At 42.1% G+C, this 20408-nt stretch overlaps 1 protein-coding gene, 1 long non-coding RNA gene and 1 other non-coding gene across 24 annotated transcripts in view; all 3 read left to right on the forward strand.

Moving 5' to 3' along the window:
* Window positions 1–146: 146 nt before the first annotated feature.
* LOC117004928 lies at window positions 147–6768 on the forward strand. 5 transcript variants are annotated; one of them, XR_004419716.1, is made up of 6 exons: window positions 147–303; window positions 1653–1947; window positions 2476–2866; window positions 3852–4034; window positions 4478–4586; window positions 6006–6768. It is a non-coding gene; the product is annotated as an uncharacterized LOC117004928 (long non-coding RNA). The 5 variants fall into 5 exon arrangements; XR_004419717.1 differs by having other exon boundaries at window positions 6228–6768; XR_004419718.1 differs by having other exon boundaries at window positions 6342–6768.
* LOC117005003 lies at window positions 3240–3378 on the forward strand. The gene has a single exon (XR_004419734.1). It is a non-coding gene; the product is annotated as a small nucleolar RNA SNORA49 (small nucleolar RNA).
* A 108-nt stretch (window positions 6769–6876) lies between the features above and the next one.
* EP400 (E1A binding protein p400) overlaps window positions 6877–20408 on the forward strand; it is a 46763-nt gene continuing 33231 nt past the window's right edge. For 14 of the 18 annotated variants that reach the window (XM_033075573.2, XM_033075576.2, XM_033075578.2 and 11 more), the window contains exons 1-10: window positions 6877–6964; window positions 8906–10258; window positions 12329–12439; window positions 16072–16162; window positions 16583–16690; window positions 17405–17784; window positions 17984–18301; window positions 18445–18630; window positions 19981–20121; window positions 20229–20307. In XM_033075573.2, the coding sequence (XP_032931464.1) occupies window positions 8936–10258; window positions 12329–12439; window positions 16072–16162; window positions 16583–16690; window positions 17405–17784; window positions 17984–18301; window positions 18445–18630; window positions 19981–20121; window positions 20229–20307 (2737 nt within the window). In that variant the 5' untranslated portion in view covers window positions 6877–6964; window positions 8906–8935. The remainder of the gene's footprint in view (window positions 6965–8905; window positions 10259–12328; window positions 12440–16071; window positions 16163–16582; window positions 16691–17404; window positions 17785–17983; window positions 18302–18444; window positions 18631–19980; window positions 20122–20228; window positions 20308–20408) is intronic. The other 4 variants (XM_033075584.2, XM_033075585.2, XM_033075581.2 and 1 more) reach the window with 3 other exon arrangements.

The raw sequence follows: 20408 nt of genomic DNA on the forward strand, positions 1-20408 counted from the left end.
CACTTTAATTCTGCCATCAGCTGGGAGCTTTTTCATCATTCTCAGACACTGTGCTATTATTACTTACTTTTTTTAAGCTGCAGCTGAAGAGTTGTAAAATATTTCTTTGTGTTTTTTTTTCTTTTACTGTAACTCAAACACACGGACTGGTCTCTCTTTGATGTGATTGGGATGGAAAACCAAATTACTTGCAATGAAGCACAAATGCTGCCAAAACTGAAGGTAATTGGAAAGCTTATTGAAGAGATCTGCTGCTCCCCTTCATCACTCAGACTTGAGCCAATGAAGCTCAAACCAAATAAGGTATGTAGTGTTCAGGTGACTGATTTATTTTTTATTGATTTTTTTTTAAAGTAACAGATGAAAAAGATATTTGTGAGGGCCAAGAGGGCTCATTCAGAATGATTTGTTTCTTTTTTTAGCTTTTGTTTCCAAACTGATCACTTTATGACTTTCTGCCTTTAAAGTCTTCTCCCTCAGTCTTCTGAGGGAAAGCAGAGTGCTTCCTACTGCTTAATAGTTCTTTTCATTTATGAAAGCTCAGTTTTGATCTTTCTGGCCATATTCAAGAGTTGAAGTCTCTTGTGGTTGTGATTAAACACTGAAAATTACTTCTGGAGTAGAATTTCCTAAGCAGAATAATTAACTCTTCTCCTTCTAGATAATTTTCAGATGTACTGGCAAACCACTTAAAGATTTTTGGTTTTTTTTTTGTGGGGGGGAGAGGGGGAGGGAAGGACAGAGGGAGAAAAAAATGCTCTGTTAAATGTTGAGCTTATTTGTTTTTTACCCTTAGAAGAGAAGTTAGGAGGAATCAGTTTTGAGTCTGTAGAGCAACGTAGAGTTGAATTTTAAATAAATTAGCCCGATAATGAGAAGAATATGGTTAGTGAAGCCCAAGACAGCTTGTGTGACATTTGACTGTGACAGGTGACACAGAGGATGACTTGCACCAGTGTTCTTAGGCTGTTTTCTGCCAGAAGAGAGCATTGGCAGTTAATGAAATTAAGAACTTGAAAGTGATAGCTGAAGTATATATGTAAAACAGAAAAAGAGCTCATTCTTTTTCTGTTTAGACATCTTTGGTTTCCTGGAAACAGTGTACACAAAACAGTTACTGTGAAATCAGCTCTTAAACTTCAGTGTTTTTGAAACCATACCCATAGTTAAAGCTTTGCTCCATTAAGAAGTTGGTCCCTTATTAGCATCTTTTGGGGAGTTCTGTTGCTGTCTCCAGACTCCAAAGATGACTAAGGGTTATGGGAATTCTGTTATGCCCCTTCCATGTGATCCTTCAGAGATGACTGGAGCATCAGAGCATTTGGTGTATTTGAATTTTACAGTATAGTGTGTTCCTTCTGTGTTGAATCCCTCCTGCCATATGCTCTTCAGCTGGGTACCTCTTTTAGCTCAGATTAATGACTAAAAATAATATTTTTGCCAGCAGGCATGGAGTAGAAAAGCAGATTTATTTTTCATCTTAATATCAAAGCTAACATTTGTCCTTCTATCACAAGTGTCAGCTTTTCTCCTGCTCTCTTCTCCATTAATAGAATTTTTGCATGAACTAAATTGTCCTTCTTTCCACCCTTGTTTTTTGCATAAGCTTCGTCTGGTCACAATAGATTCAGAAAAGAATTTTGAATTTATAGGGTATCCCAAGGAAAAAAAGACAACTAAAGGAGCACCTGGACAAAATATACTTCTGGAATGAGCATCATTGTTCCAGAACCCCCCTGTATGGTAGAGACCTGTTGGAAACTTGCTTTTGGATCAGTGAAAGAAATATCTGCCAGCATTGTTCTGCCAGGATTAACAAGTGGTGCTGGGCTGGGTTTCCAAATTGCCTTCCATATTCCAGCACTTCAGAGGCTCTAAGGATCCATTGCAGGAACTCATTCTGACACTGAAACAGCAACAGATTGCCCTGAAGGATGTTGTTACCAGGTAATTGAGACAAATCCATCTGCAGTCTTTGCACAGATTTGATGGGTGTGTGCTAGCCTGCAAAACAGGGTATTTATATGAACAACTGTAAAATGCTAAATGATAAATAGGCTGCCTTGCTTTATCCTTTTTGAAGGCTACATTCTTCTATGCTGAACCTGTTTACATCTCAGATGTATAATTTTGGCTCATTCTAGGATCTGAAACTCTCAATAGTTCCATGGCAACTGTTATTAGTTATATAACAATTCTACTTTATTTTGACATATCTTGTATTTGTTGTATTAATGCTGACAAAAAAAATGTCAGAGTTGTAATAAGCTCTCTTGGTAACTGTATGGATAGTAGTAATTTCTTCTTCATGTTTTTGCACTTACTTGATGTCAACATAAAACTTCATGTCCTGATTTACTTTCTATTACCTTTAGCCAGATGCTTTGTGCTTCTTTGCAAATATTATTGTTTTTGAGTGGTTAATAGCCCAAGTGGTTAAAAATGAGTATAATAAAGTTTTGATTTGTTTTATAGAGACCCTGTGTGTGTTCCCAGCTGTAGCTGTTGCTCCTCCATGTTTGTATGGAGCAAATCCTTACAGATGGACCCCTGGAATGAAACTCTTGCAGTTCAGTCTCAAGGAGCAGAGATGGTGCAGGGTGATTCAGGTATCAAACACCCACCACTGCTTACACCTGTGTCTAACCAGTCTGTAATTGTGAGTGTGACCTGCAGAACCCCCAGGTTCTCATTCATAACTAGCAAGCTGGGAGCTCTGGCTGTCCTGCTTTGGAAGCTGAAAGCAGAAGGGGGAGCAGGTGCTGATTCTGACACAGAGGACTGCAATGCTCAGCATCCTGGAGCTTTTTCTGAACTTCCATTTCCTCACGTGAGTGAGAGTGGTGCTCACAGCTGGCTTTATCTGGTAAGAGGATCTCTTACTCAAGCTAATAGTGAGGAGATGCTCATGGTGGGAGGGAAAATGCTAAAGGGAAGTCTAATACATTTGCAAGATTCATTTGCATAATTTCCATACTTATTGAAGCAAATTATGTATGTAGCTGTAGCACAAATATATAATTATATATGAAATATGTCAGTCAGATTACTATTTGATGAGGCATCTAGGGTGTTTACAATGAGTATGCCACTAGTTATCCTCCATTTATGAGCAATTTGTGCTTCAAATGCAGATTTCTTTTTCACAATAGCAATTTGATTAATTGCTTTTGCTTTCATTATCTGTAGCTATTTGCATTGTTAGTACTTTAAGTGGAGTTGGTGTTTTTATGTTGGCAGTTCCTCAGCCTTACTCCAGGGGCTTTTATTTTTCATAGAGTGCCCTGGCATTGCCTGAGGATAAATTGAAAGTATGCTCCTTTCCCTCCCCAGTAAGATTCTCTGTATCCTCTGGGGCCTACAATTTGAGCACACATTACCAGTATATTGAAGTTTTTCTTCTTTTTTTTATTCTAAATTGCATCATTATGCTTTCTGTTAGATGCAGTATAAAACATAAAAGAATACTTTGCCTCAAAGCAGCACAAGGCAGCACAACAGAAAAGATTTGATGTAGTCAATAGACAAAAAAAATTATGGAACATGTACAGGAATAACAACTCAGGTGTGCTTAGTCATAGGACATGATGTGATTACTGTAACAGATCTTCAGATTTTTATCTGACTGACTGATTAAATTAATAGCTTTAAGGGTAGATTATGTATGAATTGTGTAGATCTGTAATGTGGGCAGTCAGATAACTTGAAATGTCTACATGCTTGATGTAGGTTGGGGGAGTAATAAGAAAGCAATTTTTCCAGTCTTCTCACTCTGTTTAAAAAAGTTTGTTTACAGATGTTTTCTTTATTAATGTGAGTTTATAATTAAGTTGCTTGTTTCCCCATTTTAGGAATTAATAAAAAACTTCAACCAAGACAAGTGATCTTCTGTGCTATCCCACACTCCTTCCACAGGTGTCAGTCACACAGATGTGATTGCTCTTCTATGACACTGATTCAGATCTGCTGATGGACACGAAGACTGAGGGATGCTGTGACAAAACTGCAAGAGGAAGAGACACCCACACATACAGGTGAATTTTATGCCAAGAAATCAGTGTTTTAAAGTCAGAAGTAGAGAGAACAGGATTTTTGGTTGAGGTCACCATCTAATTTAAGTAACTTGGTCTTTCAAAATCCCTTCAAAGATTATATCATGCCACTTCCCTTCAGACTAGAGGGAAAATGAAAATCATGTCCTTTCCACACTGCTGTTCCTGTCCTTCCCTCCCGCCTTCATCTAACAAACCATCTGGACTTCTCTGTTGGGACAGCCAAAATAAACGTGGGTGTTTTCAGCCCTTGATAAACAAGAAATGTCATTCTTGATTATCACTGGATTTCAGATCCACCAGTGATGAGATGCTGTTTGTGTAGTTCTGAGCTGTATTTGAAAGCTTCTCTCAAATGACTGTTTCTTTTCTTGGAAGGATGTGTTGAGAGCACAAGGAGTGTAATGGCTTTCTTTGTTTTACAGGCTTGTAAGTGGTAATTCTATTGAAGAAAGGCTGTTGAAAAAGAGCATTAAACATATGATTCAAGAATTGGCTGCTTGGGGGGATTGTTCAACCGACTTTTTATCTCAGGTACTGTAACATTAGGAATGTGAGCAGTTATTTAATGATACATTAAAAATTAGCATTTTACTAGATCTGAGAATTTTGAAAAAGTAGTGGTTTATTTATTTCTAGGCTTGTTTGGGAACCAGGGATATGTGTTCACAGTTAAATTCAGAAGCAATCCTGAACTGTCAGCCTATATGGAAAATCAGTAGGCAACAATATCTAGTAATAAAGATTTGCTTGTTCCAATGATAACGTTATCCTTTTATTGACCTTGTTTAAATCAATCAAAAGCAACATCTGCAGCAAAAAGTGTCAAACACATCTGTGATCTGACTTTTCTGAACTTGATTTTAGGATGACTAAATAGTTTTTGATATCATGCCTTATCTTACTGAGTACTTAAAAACATATTTCCATAAAGTTCTTTGCTGTGAATATGGAAAAGAATCTAGAACATTTATGAAAGAGAGACTGTCTGAGCTAAGAAATTACTTAGATTGGAGATGTATGACTCAGAAAACACCATGGTTCCTACACCTGGCTGGCTTGGTGGGCCAGGTATGGGGATTTCCCTTGTTTTATGTAAACCTTTACCAACATTTGGTGTTTACTTTCCACAGTAATCGAGTGGCTTCTGTAAAGCCTTGTTTTCAATCCATTTACATCAGACAGTTCTGTGCAAATTTAAATACTGAAACACTCAAACTACTCAGAGGTAATTTGAGCCTGTTCATAGATCTGTTCTGAAACATTTAGTGTTCTCCTGAGGGTTGTAATTTGCAGTGAACTAAATTGTATTATGTTGTAAAACTGTTTCAGACTCCTGTGCTTTGCCAGACTATTTGCATTTTTTTCTTAAAGGTCTAGGCTCATGTCAGGGGTGTGGTCAACTCTTGTAACCATGTTAATCACTCTCCAAAGCAATGGTAAAATCTTTACAATAAAACCATTGCAGGTCCAGAGGGAAAAGTGAGTTTACCTTGAAACTTGCTTTGAATTGTGAAGACTTGGGGGCTTCTGGGGTCTTTTTTGTGTTTGTTTTTTTTTTTCCCCTTTCAATTCTTCATTGCTGTTAGAGTACTACATGAGTGTTTATTAATCAGAAACATAACTAGATTTTAGAATTTTGAATAGCTTGGTATACAAGCAAACATTAGTCAATACCTTCTCCTAACAGTATGACTAATATAGGTTGTACTTACTACATTTCCATACACTTAGGAATATGAATTTCCCAATGTTATGACAATATGACCTTGGATGTATAATTTTTCACTACCAGTATAATAAAAGTAAGGGAGGGGAGCTGTTTATTTAACTTTTAAGTGATAGGATATGAATTGTCTTCAGTCAAGACTATTGACAACTATGAATTTTGAGACAGGGCACTTTTGATTATGTATTTTTGGTACCTAAGCCTTCACTTTGTATTTATCCCAGAATGTAGGTGGTTATCCTCTTTGAGTTAGACAAGCCTGTGCTGAAGTCCAGAATTCTGTGTATTCAAATCTATACAAATCACTTTGAACTGATGCCAATGACTACTAGAAAAGGAAGTTCCTCATATAGATTTCTGCAAGTTTACTTCTACTGTCAGTAATTTTTTTCAGATTTAACAGTAAATCACTGCTGGCCTGATTGGTGATTTTGGCTTCTCTTAAGCATGAATGTATTTCTCGGGGACCTTTTTCTTATCGAAGGGTGTATGACGACCTTTAGCCTTAAGGTAAAGTAGTATTTACTGTCCAAGAATCAAATTTGTGCTCGGGCTGATAGAAAGAAAAGCCTGAAGTGCTTCGATGTACCAGAAGTAGTTCCTCCTGTCCCGCTGGAAGCTCCTGAGCATCAGTGTGTGCCCGCTGTCTCCTGTGCTGTGACCCGCTCCGTGCTGAGCCTCCCTGCAGACACCGACACACAGGGATGGGGTCCCCTCTCAGCCGCCTCTTCTCGAGGCTGAACAGCGCCGCTCCCGCAGCCTTCCAACCCCTTCATCACCTTTGTTTCCCTCGCTGGCCCCGCTCCAGGCTCTCCCAGTCTCTGCTGCCCTGAGGAGTACAAGCCCTGCCAGCTGCAAGTGTGGATTTTCACACCGTCTCTTAAGAGAAGCGACAGCCCTTCTCCCTGCGCGGACAGAACCCACCCTTTGCTCTGTCCTTACCCTCCCCTTCCTCCGCTACAATAAATGCAATTTTTCTGTCCTGTCGCCGAGCCCGTTCCTATCGCGACAGGCCCGCGGGCCGCCAGGCGGTGCGCGCAGGCGCGGCGGTGGCGCAGGCGCGGCGCGGCCCGCGGGTGGCGGCGCAGGCGCGGCGGGACGCGGTTTGTCTCCTGCCGGCGCTGGTAGCGGCGCCCCCGCCCGCGCTTCCTGCCCGCAGCGAATGGAACCCGCGGCGCCCGCGGTAAGTGCGGCCCGCGGGGCCCGCCCGGGCCCGGCTGCGCGCCCCGCTCCGCCCCGAACGGCCCCCGGCGGCCCCGCCGCCGTACCGGGGATGGCCGCGGAGGGACAGGCCCGCCCGGCGCGGGGCGGGGGACGCGGGGCGGGCAGGGCCGGGCTGGGCCGGGCCGGGGGAGCGCGGCCCCGGCGGGGGGAGCCCCGGGCGGGGGAGTCCCCGCGGAGCGGCGGCGGCGGGGCCGGGCTTCGCCCCCCGCCCGCCGGGCCCGCCGCGCTGCTCGCACACAAAAGGCGATCCCTGCTTCGGGACCTCCCTTATCGGCCTGTAATTAATTAAGTGTTTTCACTGGGGCCATAAGTGTTAGTGAGGTGCGGGTAATTAAAATAATAAGACCTTGTTGCTGGTGGTATCGTTTGAATCTTAATTATTTGGAATTGGCGCTGTGAAATAACCACACTACCTGGAAGAATTGCAGTATTGTCCAATGTTTTGGAAAAGGGCCTGTAAGGAGTGCAGTTTTTTCCCCTTCCCGCTCTGCTGAGGGAGCTCGCTCAGGTTTGAGCTCCGGGGATTGGGAGAGCCGAGCCCTGCCGGGATGGACCCGGTGATGAGAGCCGAGCCCTGCCGGGATGGACCCGGTAGTGGGAGCCGAGCCCCGCCGGGATGGACCCGGTAGTGGGAGCCGAGCCCCGCCGGGATGGACCCGGTGCGGGAGAGGCGGAACCCGCCCGGAGCAGCCGCTGTGCCGGCTGCGCTCCCCGGTACCCCCGGTATCCCCGGCACGGGAGGTCCCGGGCTCTCGGCACCCTGTCACTGCTGGCACGTGTGTGACAGCGCTGCTTTGCTCCACCTTGCCGGACAGCCGCGTCTTTCCCGGGGCAAGGAAGGGAATATCTCCATCCCCAGGGCTTGGGCAGATGGCTGCAGGTAGCGCAGGACCGGGGAGCAGAGGGAGGGCTGTGCTGTGCTGCTCCCTGCCCGGACGGAGGAACGGGAGAGCCGGGAGCGGCCACCGCTGCCGTGCCGTGCCGGTGTGCTGCTGCTGCCTGTTGCCACTTGCGACCGACTTAGAGAGTTAGGCACACCAAGGAGTGGCAGCATGTTTGTGTATGTTTAGCCTGGAACGCTAAAAACGAAAGTGTTGCTTTTAAAAGAGGAGAGAGTTTTCAAAAGGAAAAAACCACAAAACATCATGTTTCATTTTCTCTTGCTGCTCTTTCTGTGTGACTCCCAGCCCTGAATCCACCTGTCAGTGCATGCCATTGGATTTTTTGTTTGTCTGTAATTGAAATACAAAACCAGAATGTTTTGGGATTTCTGGGTAGCTTGACTCAATAAACTGCATTTTAAATGAAATGCAGATTTGCTTAATTTTCATCGCTTTTAAGTGTTCTGAAGAAAAGAGAAGGCAAAGTTAAGCATCAAGTACACTGGTTTTACATACATTTAGATGACTTGGCCTTCAGTAGCTAGAACAACAAAGTCAAACAGTCTGTCCATTTTCTTTTCTTTAGTTGCTGTTGAAACAATGGACTATTCTTTTTAGCAATTATGTTTACAATAACTTTGTTTTAAGAGTTAAAAGCACTGAAACATTGGTAATAATGGACACGAAAAAAGAGTGGATGTCTTGGATACTGGAGGCCGTTGTTTCTTCAAGTTCCACAAGCAAGGGAAAAAGTCCTGATCGTTCTTTTTTTATTATGAGAAGTCATTCTACCTAGCTAAGGGGAACACGGCGTTTGTAGGACTATTCTATAGCAGTATTAGTTAGAGAAATTTATGAGTGATTTAAGTGAGATTTTGTGTCAAAGCATTTTAAGTAACTGCAAAAACAGGATAACAGAGTTCTTACTATAAGGTAATCTTTGTAGCTATAGGTAAATAATTTCAGTTGCAGAGGAGTTTTTACCTTGCCTGAATGTCTGTTTTTGTGTGTTTCTTTAGAGTATACTGTAAAACCATAGATCAGTGAGGATGCACCATGGCAATGGTCCCCAGAATGCCCAGCGCCAGCTGCAGAGATCCCGGTCCTTCACAGGCAGTGAGGGAGAAGAACAACAGGCAAATCTACCCCAATCTCCCGCTGCCTCTTTCGCGCCTTCCGCGAGTCCCTCGGCGCCGCAGTCGCCCAGTTACCAAATCCAGCAGTTCATCATGAGCAGGAGCCCGGTGGCCGGGCAGAATGTGAACATCACCCTGCAGAACGTGGGCCCGGTGGCCTCGGGGAACCAGCAGATCACCCTCACCCCGCTGCCGCTTCCGAACCCGACGTCTCCGAGCTTTCAGTTCAGCCCGCAGCAGAGGCGCTTTGAGCATGGATCCCCCTCGTACATCCAGGTCACCTCTCCTCTGCCTCAGCAGGTGCAGTCCCAGAGCCCCACCCAGCCTAACCCGGTGCCGGTGCAGGCGCTGCCCAACGTCCGGGCCGGCACTCCCGGGCCTGGCCTGGGCATGTGCAGCCAGAGCCCCACCAGAGGCTTTGTGGATGCCAGCGTGCTCGTGAGACAGATCAGCCTGAGCCCTTCCAATGGCGGCCACTTCGTGTACCAGGAAGGACCAGGGATTGCACAGATTGCTCAAGGAGCTGCTGCACAGGTGCAGCTCCCATCGTCTGGGACGCCTGGCACGGTGAGGGAGCGCAGGCTTTCGCAGCCTCACTCGCAGTCTGGGGGCACCATCCACCACCTCGGCCCTCAGAGCCCCGTGGCCAGCGGGGCAAATATGCAATCCTTGACTAGCCCAGGCCACATCACAACGACCAGCTTGCCACCCCAAATCAGCAATATTATCCAGGGGCAACTTATGCAACAGCAGCAGCAAGTGCTTCAAGGGCAGCAGCTGAGTAGACCCATTGGATTTGACAGGACTTCTGGTGGATTGATAGCAGGAGTTGGAGGACCGAGTGCGTTTGGAATGACATCACCTCCTCCTCCCACAAGTCCTTCACGGGCCACTGTGCCGCAGGGGCTGTCCAGTCTTCCTCTCACTCCTACAGCTAACACAGCAGTGAAAAAACAACCCAAAAAGTTGGAGGAGATTCCTCCTGCCAACCAAGAAACTGCTCAAATGAGAAAACTATGTTTGGATCATCACCACAAGCAGATGGAAATTCTTAGGGAAACTTTTAAGGAATGTCTGATTGAACTGTTTTTCCTGCAACATCTTCAAGGGAATATGATGGACTTTTTAGCTTTTAAGAAGAAACATTGTGTTCCTCTGCAAGCGTACCTGAGGCAAAATGACTTGGATCTGGAGGAAGAAGAAGAGGAAGAGCAATCTGAGGTCATCAATGATGAGGTAAGAAACTTTGTTGGACTAAAATCATAGATGAAGTTGTAGCACTGGGATTGTGAAGTATTAAATGATGGGACAGGACATGAAAAATCATTTTTACTTGATGAAGTATGGCAGTTTTTATAAAATAGTTGGATTGAGAGAATGCAGTTTTGCTGGGTAGTGTGATTCAATGGGTCGGTTTGAGTGTGCTGTTAGATTTATGGATTTCAAATAAATGGATAGAGAGGGAACTTTAACTGTCCTAGTTGCACACAAGGAAAGATGGTAGAAGTGTGGAAATAGCTTTAAGCTCTCAAAATGGTTATGATTAGGAATTGTAGTCTGAATTTCACCTGACTTGGACAAACAAAAAAAGAATGAGCAAAAGCTATACAAGAGGTTAACCTGACTCATGTGACTTCTAATCATGGATGTTACTGAAGTTCAGTGTTGCTGCAACCAACAAAAAATGTAAATTAATCTATTTAATGAGGGAGGATGTGTAAGGGTCCACAGTCATGTATTACATCTTTCAGGGTGCCCTGGAGCTCTGTAAGTTGCTGTTTAAAGGGTTAACAACCAGCACTTACAGACTGGACATTGACAAGCTCACTTTGTTATTTATGCAAAGGTTTAAATTACTAACTAGCTTGAATTCACTACTTATTAATTGCAAAGAACTTGAAAGAAAGGTACTGTGCAGCTTCTCCTGCATGTTTGTACCCATCTGTGGGTGCTGGAGCACTGGTCTGGTGCAGAGCCTGCCCACAAGCCAACATGGCAAGTGATTGCAGCAGGGTAGATAGAACTGATGGCACTGGGCACTCATAAGTATCTTCTAAAATTTGTGAAAATATCTAAGGGTATATAGGTGGCAGTTTGTAGAAGAACCAATATTAAGTAAAGAACCTCATGTTGCTTTAAATACCCTTGGGAAATGAGTGCCTTCACTGAAATTTGATGACTCTGAGGTATGAATCATTAGCAATCATGCCTTCAGCTGGAATTTGTGGGAAATTTTAACAGAATAATGGCTGAAGTTTAGTCTATTCATTGCTTTGTTGTCTGAGTTTCTTGGTTAGGAAAATACGTTTCTGCTTGTGACAGTCATTGACAATTTTGAAGGAATCATTATATAGTAACATAAAAGCTAGCCTGTTACTGTAATTTTTTGACAATGGATATTCAGTATTTTTTTTTCACCTGGTTTGTGTTTTGTCAAATTGTTTAGGTGTTCTTGTTGGGTTGCGTGTTTGTCAGCTGAAATAACCAGGTATTTTTAACTCCCATCTGCACACTTTGAGGGATCTTTAGTGGGTGTAAATGGTATAGGTTCCTTGAAGTCAGTGGCACTGCTACACTTTAAATGAGTTGAGGCTCTACCCCTCGGTGTTTTGGGTTGAGAATTTGCTGTACTTCGCTGCCTTCTCGTGGTGGATCCTCTTTTGTTTGTGGAAGCTGCGTGTTCCCGTAACTGCTGGAGAATTTTGCAAAGTGTAACAGCAAAAGTCTTTATGTGTTTTTAAGTGATGAATCCTTCTGAAAGATTAAGACATCTTTTGAGTATGTTCTTTCTTTGTATTTTGTTGTTGTCTTCTGTTTTATTTCCCCCTTCCCCTCTTTATCACTTTCTGCTAAAGCAACGCGCTTCATCCCTTGCCTGGAAGGTTGATCTCTGGGAATTCAAGGGGAGAGTGAATGGTGGCTGTGCTCATTGCTTAAATAAATGTTGAAGCTCTCTTACGTTCAAACTGTCTGTCATGCTAATTTGTTGTCCGTTAGCAGCAGCAATCATTCAATTTAAAACACACTTTTATGTTAATTGGATTTAAGAAAACGTTTCCAGTGGCGAGAAGTCACAATAAACAGTCAAGGCTGTGCTCTGTTCTGCTATTAAATACAAGACAGAACTCTAAAAATGGGCTGTGCTCAAAACAAGCTGTACTGATGGTGGTTTAGTTATTATCCCCTCTTCAGTGAGGTACCATCAGTACCAAAGGAGTGTGTTGAACAGTTAAAAAAAAAGAGAAAAACTTCTAAAAAGAAAATGATTCTCCCTTCTTTTTTTTTTTCCCAAAATATTTCTCTCAGGTAAAGGTTGTGACAGGAAAGGATGGGCAGACTGGTACTCCTGTCGCTATAGCAACCCAGCTTCCTCCAAATGTTTCTGCTGCTTTTTCATCCCAGCAGCAACCATTTCAGGTACTTTTCAATGGTTCTAAAATGTAGTTTCATCCCAGATTTTTTTTCTTCATTCAGATTTGATATTTCTTAGATGAATTAGAATTTTCCCAAGAGCCCATCCCTTATCATCTAAACAAAACCAAAAAACCTTTGCAGTCTTCAAATGCATCAGTATAACTGAAGCCTTGAGGAAGTTAAAGCTTTGTCTCCAGGTTGCTGGCTTATTGCATTAACTTTCAGCTTGAATGTTTTTCACTTTGGTTTGTTTGTCTTTTGTATCCCTAATGCATTTGGTTCATTTGTGCATTCTGCGTAGTGATAATATGGATTCTTTGTCTGTGGCATTGTAATTGTGGATTTCTTCTAAAATTCTTCTTTTTTTTTCTTCCCCTTATGTATTAAAGGTCTTGAGTGTGGCTACAGAAGGTTTTGGATTTGCCTTCCCTGAAATGTGTTAAACAACAATACTAATCCTCTGACACAATTTGTTTTAAATAATTAACTGCTTTCCATTAGCTCTGCCATAAATGTTGGGAAGAAGAAACAGAAATGCTTATTTTCATTATAAAAGTCTTTTTTAACAGTTTTTTCCTTTTTTTCATGAGGCGTACCGGAGAAAGCCAAGAAATAAACATGATAATCAGTTAAAATTTTTGTGGATCAGTGATGGTGCAACTTTTCAGTTGAGTCTGGTTTTATGCAGCTGCCTTCAACTCTGTTACCCAGACATCACCACATACATACCCTGAGAAGTAATATACCCTAATTCCATCTGCAACTGAAATATTTACCTTTTAGCTCAATGATATGCTTAGCAGGTATTGCAGGGTGGATTACTCTGCTGTACCACAGCAGCTGTACAGGCTGTGCTGCCTTTATCTAGGCTTTGGAAATGGAAAGTGAAATGAAATACAAGATGGGCTGTGCTCCTGTGTGTAACAAATGGGATGTTCCCTGGGCTATTGTACAAAGGAGTTGTGCAGCAAAGGGGATTGCACTCAGAGCTCCTCCTTAGGGCCAGTACTGACAGGTCTTGGAAGTCTCCTTAGGTAGTCAGGCTTCATTTAAGCTGTTTAAAATACTTAGTATTGTATCAGGTTATTTATTGTGATTATTTATTGTAATGATATCACCAAGCTGTAGCTGCAACAGTGATGATACTTCTGAAGGTACTGTACCATGTCAGACCAGTTTCAGGGAAACTGGTTCATGCTAAAAATGTACACTCTGTGTGGTACTAACCTTTTAGCACAATCTGCTAACAGAAAATGGCTTTTTTTTCCCATCAGTCTTGCTCTTTGCAACTGTTTATAGAGAAATAATGTGTCCCAATCAGCATCACCATTCAAATCCCAGAGCAGAAGTGCAGCACTCAGAGTGATTATTGTGTGCATGCTGCATAATCATGACCTCGGGACAACTACATTATTTTAATTAAAGTTGGGACAGTTTTAGGCTAATATTAGTGGTATGTGACTGCAATTTATAAAGACATAACATGTCTGCTCTCTGAAGAGTCTGGCCTAAATTACATGGTGATAATGCAGACAGCTGGGAGGCATATTCTTAAGAAAATGTCAGTCAAAAATCCTAAAGTGGAGATACAGCCTGAAACTGAGTATGCAGTCATCCAGAGGGAGAGAGCAGGTGAAATCTGTGGCATTTAATGTGGAGTTCAAAGAATATAATTTCTTAAACTGATGTCTGATGCAAATGGGACATAACCTGAATTTGTTAGTCAGTTTAGTAGCATTTACAAAATCAATTCTTGTGGCTTATTTTGAAAATTCTGTAAATGCCCAGGTCTGTGATACTCTGCCAGACACTGACTGTTGGATGTGAAATATGCTGCATGTTTACCTTGTGACAAGACAAATATTTATTTGAAAACTTAATCCCTATTGAGTGTGAAATGGCAGTGAACAATGAATATGAGTCAGAGATACTTAAAACCAGAATTTACATCTTAAGGTGTAGCTGTATCACTGGAGTGGCCACAAATGCCCTCAGAGCAGCAAAGTGATTAAAAGTGTTATTAATTCATAGCTATTGATTGAGTCTGAGGGGCATGAGATGTATTCAGCCCAAAAAGGAGCATTTGAAACCCAGTCATTGTAGGTGGTGTGGCTGTGATTATTAACATTATGAAGTGAAGCACTGAAGATGCAGGATGTCACTGAGTTATAGTATAGACTTGAGTATAGACTGGTGTTTACCTCCATTGTTTTAATTTATATTGATAAAATTTCACTTAAGATCTGAGAAGAAAATACCTGTGAATAAAGTAAAAAAAAAAAATTAAAAAAGAATGGGAAATTAATGTCTTGCTGTGTTGCCATAAAAAATTTTCACAACATTTGCAAACCATTACTATACCTCATCATATTTAAGTCTCTCACCATTAGAAAAGTACACTTTGAGAAGTAGAGTGCTAAATTAATTAATTAATTTCCCAGAATACAGAGACTGCCATTCATAAAGTCCTTGTTTTTATTTTCAGATGGGATCTCTTCAGATGCTTTTTGGGATAGTCCTTATTTTTCTCATATTAAGTTTCATAGTAGAATATTGGGTGCAGCATGGCCAAATATTGAGGGGAATTTAAAAATTACTTTGAAACTCACTGAAAGGAATTGGACTTGAGCAGACACTGATGGACATTAATAAGTACTTACCAGTATGCTGAGGGCCCAAAGAGCTTGAAAATTGTCATATACACCAATTTGTTTGCTTCAGTAATCCTGTGCATGAGCCTACCTGTGCTTGATGCTGAAAGGATTCTCTGGGATAGGTTCTTGCCATCATTACCAATATTAAATGTAGTGATTTAAAAATAAAAGTTTGAATACATTGTTTAATCTTACTGAAGCTAAATTCCAGCTTGCTGAATCAGAGCCCAGTGATTCCTTTTGCATCTCAATATCAATAGTGCTCTTCCAGGCTTGTTAATTCACAGTTTGTGTGCTGTTTATCCTCAGACAAAATGGATAGTAATTTCTGGTGAGCTCTGATGTCACCTTAGCCTTATGGCAATATTGTTTTTCTTCACTGAGTTTATTCATGAGACTCATTTTGCCAGCTGTGCAAATAGGTACAAGTCCAGCATCTGGAAAACTGGAACTGGAACTTGTGTACCTTGGCTGAGGTTCTTTATTCCATCTTCCTAGCTTTTTGCTGAAGTGTTTCAATGGTAACTCTCACAAAGCTCTATCCTGAGAGTGAGTGTGCTGGAGACTCAAATAAGCTTATACTCTTTCCAGGATGAGGATGAATTTGTGTGTTACTTATGTTCCACACAGATGTAATACACTAATTCATTAATTAAAAAAACCCCAAAAATAAAAAAAGTACTGGGCAGGCTTAGTTTTTACATATCCCATTTTCCTGAGTTTGGTATCACTTAACAAAATATAGGTGTACATTATTTATAACCAACTTCATCACTGTAAAATTTAAACTCAACGAAGAGTATCTATTGTGGACAGCTAAAACTTCATAGCAGATACTGAATGAATCTTGTTTCCTTCGTTGTACAGCTGTTCTGAAGGACTTGTTCTGTGCTGGGCTCTTTAGATCCGTTTGTGAATTCTCTCCTGGTGTCAGACCATCTGCAGATTGAACTTCTGTGATTTGTTTTCTTTTCCCTGTAGCAAACGCATACAGGGACTCCAGCGACGGCGACTGTGAGCACCATAGAGATTGAAGCTTTTAAGAGACAGCAGCAGGCCCTTGCACCAGCAGGTATGTTCCACAGGCACAATTCCACTTCCATCCTCTTTTTTTTTTTCCAGACAGTGACTGGAGCCCACTGTTCTGTAACTCTTGAAATACATTTTTGCCTCACCTTGGGAATCACCAGATCCTTAGGGCTATCTACTGTGACTGGTGCTGTGGGAAGTGTGCACTCCACTCCCAGTAGATAGGCCTGGATTTGGCAGGCATGCAGACATGGTTAGGTTGATTGTTCTAGCTGAGAAGATTGGAGATGGCCAACTTGAAGTCAGAGGGACTGTGCCCCTGGAGCATGTTCTTCATCAATGCTACACATGTACAGTAGTTGTAGCTTTCGGAGCTGATGTTGGAATCATGTGTAGTAGTGTGCTTTGTAAAACTGAACCCATTCCACTATACCATGCCATAAATGGAATTTGAATATCACAGATTCGTCTAAGAGACCACGAATTGAAGTGGGCCGTCATGGGATGGTTTTTCAGCACCCGGGTGTGGCTTCAGGAGTTCCTCTTCAACAGCTAATGCCAACGGCACAAGGTACTGTGTCACCACATGCCAGCTGCACATTAATTTCACAAGGAGATGTTGGTGATGGAACTAGAAACTTGGGCTCCCAGCCTGCCAAGATCCTAGTCCCACCACACACTTCTCCATGTAAATTAATACTTGGTATGCAATGCCTGGTTTGTTTAAGGAGCTGAGTGACGGGCTCCAAAGGTGCATGTGGGCATGGAAATACGTCACAGGTGCTGATGCAAAATGGCCAATCTGAGAATTCTGAAACTGGACCAATGATTTACGAAAAGGAAACCACCTAATTGGAACATCATGACAAATTTTTATTCATTAGTCATGGCAAGCTTTAGAATATGTGTTAGAGTGAATGTGTTCTTAGAAAGAACTGAGTAGTATTTAGACTTCATGCTAGTTTTTTGGGTTGAATTCCATTAGCTCACCAGTCCCTTTTTTTTTTTTTTTTTGAGTATACAAAATTTAGAAGACTTATAATGACATGCTCTTTTTTTAGTTGCCGTGCTCCAAATTTTAGTTACAGTCCTGTGCATGAAGTACTTTGTTGTTTATTGTAATGGTGATTCATTTTGTGATTGTGATGTGGTATTTTCAAGTGATGGTGTCTTGTGGCAAAGTAAGTAACCAAACCTCTCTATTTGCAGTCGACTTCCTCCTTAAATCACCAGAGAGCATGGGATATTTAAATCTCACCTGTGCCTGTCTCCTCTTGCCCTGCAGGTGGGATGCCTCCCACTCCCCAGACGGTGCAGCTGACGGGGCAGAAGCAGAGCCAGCAGCAGTACGACCCCTCCAAGGGCCCTCCTGTGCAGAACGCGGCCAGCCTGCACACGCCGCCGCCGCAGCTGCCGGCGCGCCTGCAGCCCGCCAGCGTCCCCATGGCCTCGCTCCCGGCCACGCTGCAGCTCCCGCAGCAGCAGCCGCAGCTCGTGGAGCCTCCGGCCCAGCCGCAGATCCAGGTGAAGATCCAGCCCCAGAGCGTGCCCCTGACGGCCGCTCCGCTCCCAGCGCCGCTCCAGCAGCAGGTGCCACCAGCGATCCACGTGCAAGGACAGACACCCAGCCAAGTGTCACAGCCGCAAGCTACAGTACAGCAGCAGGTATGGGGTGGGTGTGTCTTTGTTTCCATGGCCAGTAAAACCTAAAAATGCTGTCTTCATCTTTAGTTCCACGGGACACTTAAATCCTTTCCTTGTAAAAATGCAGGTGTACGTTTGTTATTAAAGTCTCCATTATGTTCTGGTATAGACTAAGTATGGAATCCTCAGCTCATCAGTAACCAGTGTGTTTCTTGGGCAGACTGTGACTCTGACACGACCATCTGCAGATCCTGCTCAGAGTTCTCAGCGTCTTGCAGCAAATCCACTGCCACCTACCTCATCCATCGCTCCAGCAGCCATCCCAGGCACAACACCACCTTCTCCATACCCAGTGCAAGCAAACAGGACCTCTCCAGCAACCAACAAGTCCCTGTCTCCTATTGCATCCAAGCCTCCTGGATTAGCAGTAGCAGCAGCAACAGCAGCAGCAGCACCAAAAACACAAAGTCCAGCTCAGAATGCAGCAGTGTTGCCACAGGAAAACTCTCAAGACAAACTGGCTGAGCAAGTCAAGCTGGTAAGATATTTTCTGTGTCATGCTTGTACACCTTTTCCTGTCAATTATTTTAATAAAGTGGAAGCAATTACTATTTTTCTCTGATTCTAAGACTTCAGATGTATTCTGCAGCTTCATTGTAAGTCTCTGTACTTCTTTTTAAGGAAAATCAAATCCATCAGCGGATAGCAGAACTGAGAAAGGAAGGTTTATGGTCCCCCAGGCGACTGCCTAAACTCCAAGAGGCTCCAAGACCAAAATCCCACTGGGATTATTTACTGGAAGAAATGCAGTGGATGGCAACTGATTTTGCCCAGGAGAGAAAGTGGAAGATGGCAACTGCTAAGAAGGTACTCAAAAAACATTTTATAACTCAGAACAATAAAGGTTGGTATCACTCAGTTTGGTAGCAAAGCTATTGAGATACCTTTTGCTACAGATAGAAGTAAAGGAAAGATGAGGCACTAACTTTTACCTCAAATGAAAAGTTACGTTGTCAGTTTTGGATGTGGCACCTGGGACAGGTTGGATAATTTGTACAGATTGTACAAATAACAGTTTGTGGATTTTATTCCTCTAGGAATCAAGTAGCCTGTTTAGGAACCCACTCAATATGTTGACTGGGTTATATTTAAATAAAAAATAGAGTTGTCATGCCTGTCTCACAAATGAGTTATTTCCTGCCAATACAGAGTAAATACAGGATTTTGTAAATAACTTCCATTGGGTGTGCTTGTCTGTCTAGTTCTTTTTTCTTAATCTCACAGAAAAATAAGAGTAAAGACTAGTGGAAACATGGTAGAGAACTGTTTCCAGAGGGGAAGAGAGCAGCACAGCAGGAATCCAGTAGTGGAATGAAAATTCCTGTAGTGTGAGATGAAATATATAAAATCTGTTAATGTACAGTAAGCAAGGGTTTTCTATGGATATCAGCTATGTTGCCTCTTTTTTGATACATTTATGACCAATTTAGAGTAATGAAGAGAGCAACTGAAGGTCATTAGTTTAAATTGCCATGTTGTTTTCTGCTGCATGTTCTGAAATGATGGAAACTCAGAAGCAAAGTATTGAAATAAGTGTATTGTTTTGTACAATAAATATCTGCATTTTGAATATAATTTAAATCTGAATTTCCATTTGTGGCCAATGGTAGGTTTTTAAGAATAGGAGAAACAGGAAGGGCAAATGTGAAATGATCCTTCCCCTGGCACTTTGCTTCAAACTTCTGGAAGTCAATGTTTTAGGGACCTCCTGAGCTAAAGGTTGCAATCAAGTCAGTCTTAACAGCCATTGACTGGTCTTTCACTCATGTATGTACACTCTTTTTGAACTCATTTTTTAGCTTTGGTCTCTGACATTTTGTGGTGTGATTTCTGTGACGTCGTCTGTGCTGTCTGAAAAAAAAAAAGTTTTCTTTTGTGTGTTTGCTGCTAATTTCAGTGGAATTTTTTCTCATTTTTGAATTCAGAGAGCAAATTAAAAGTTTCCTACTTGATTGCTTAGTTATAGTTGTAATTTTTTTTTCTTTGAGTTTCTTGTCTGTTGCTGTACTGGCATGGTAAGAATTAGAAATATTGGAGGTAAGTGCTGTGTGTGTTAAGCTGTGGTCAACATCTGGCTACTGATAACCACTATAATCTTAGGAAATGCAATGATATGTATTTTGGGGTAACCTAATTCATTATTTCATGGTATTTTAGATGGTAAGAACTGTGGCTCGTTACCATGAAGAAAAGAAACTTAATGAAGAGCGAGCTAAAAGGGAAGAACAGAACAAACTGAGAAGGATTGCAGCATCCATTGCTAGAGAAATAGAATATTTCTGGTCTAACATTGAGCAGGTAAAGGACCCACTCACTAGGACTCGTGCAATTTGTGGTGATTTTTTCATCTTCAGTAGTTTATTTGTAAAATAAAAGTGCTTTATTAGACTTGCTTTCCATTTCAGGTTGTTGAAATCAAACTGCAAATTGAATTTCAAGAGAAAAGGAAAAAAGCTTTGAATTTAAAGAGATTTTCAAGGAAAGGTAATTGTATTCCATTTAATAAGAAATATAGTCTGAATTCTGATGAGTATTGTTTTATGTAATTTCACTCAGTGCAGGTTAATCTCATTGATGGTAAAATT

Source organism: Catharus ustulatus, chromosome 18 (genome assembly GCF_009819885.2).
Source record: "Catharus ustulatus isolate bCatUst1 chromosome 18, bCatUst1.pri.v2, whole genome shotgun sequence".
Lineage (NCBI taxonomy): Eukaryota > Metazoa > Chordata > Aves > Passeriformes > Turdidae > Catharus > Catharus ustulatus.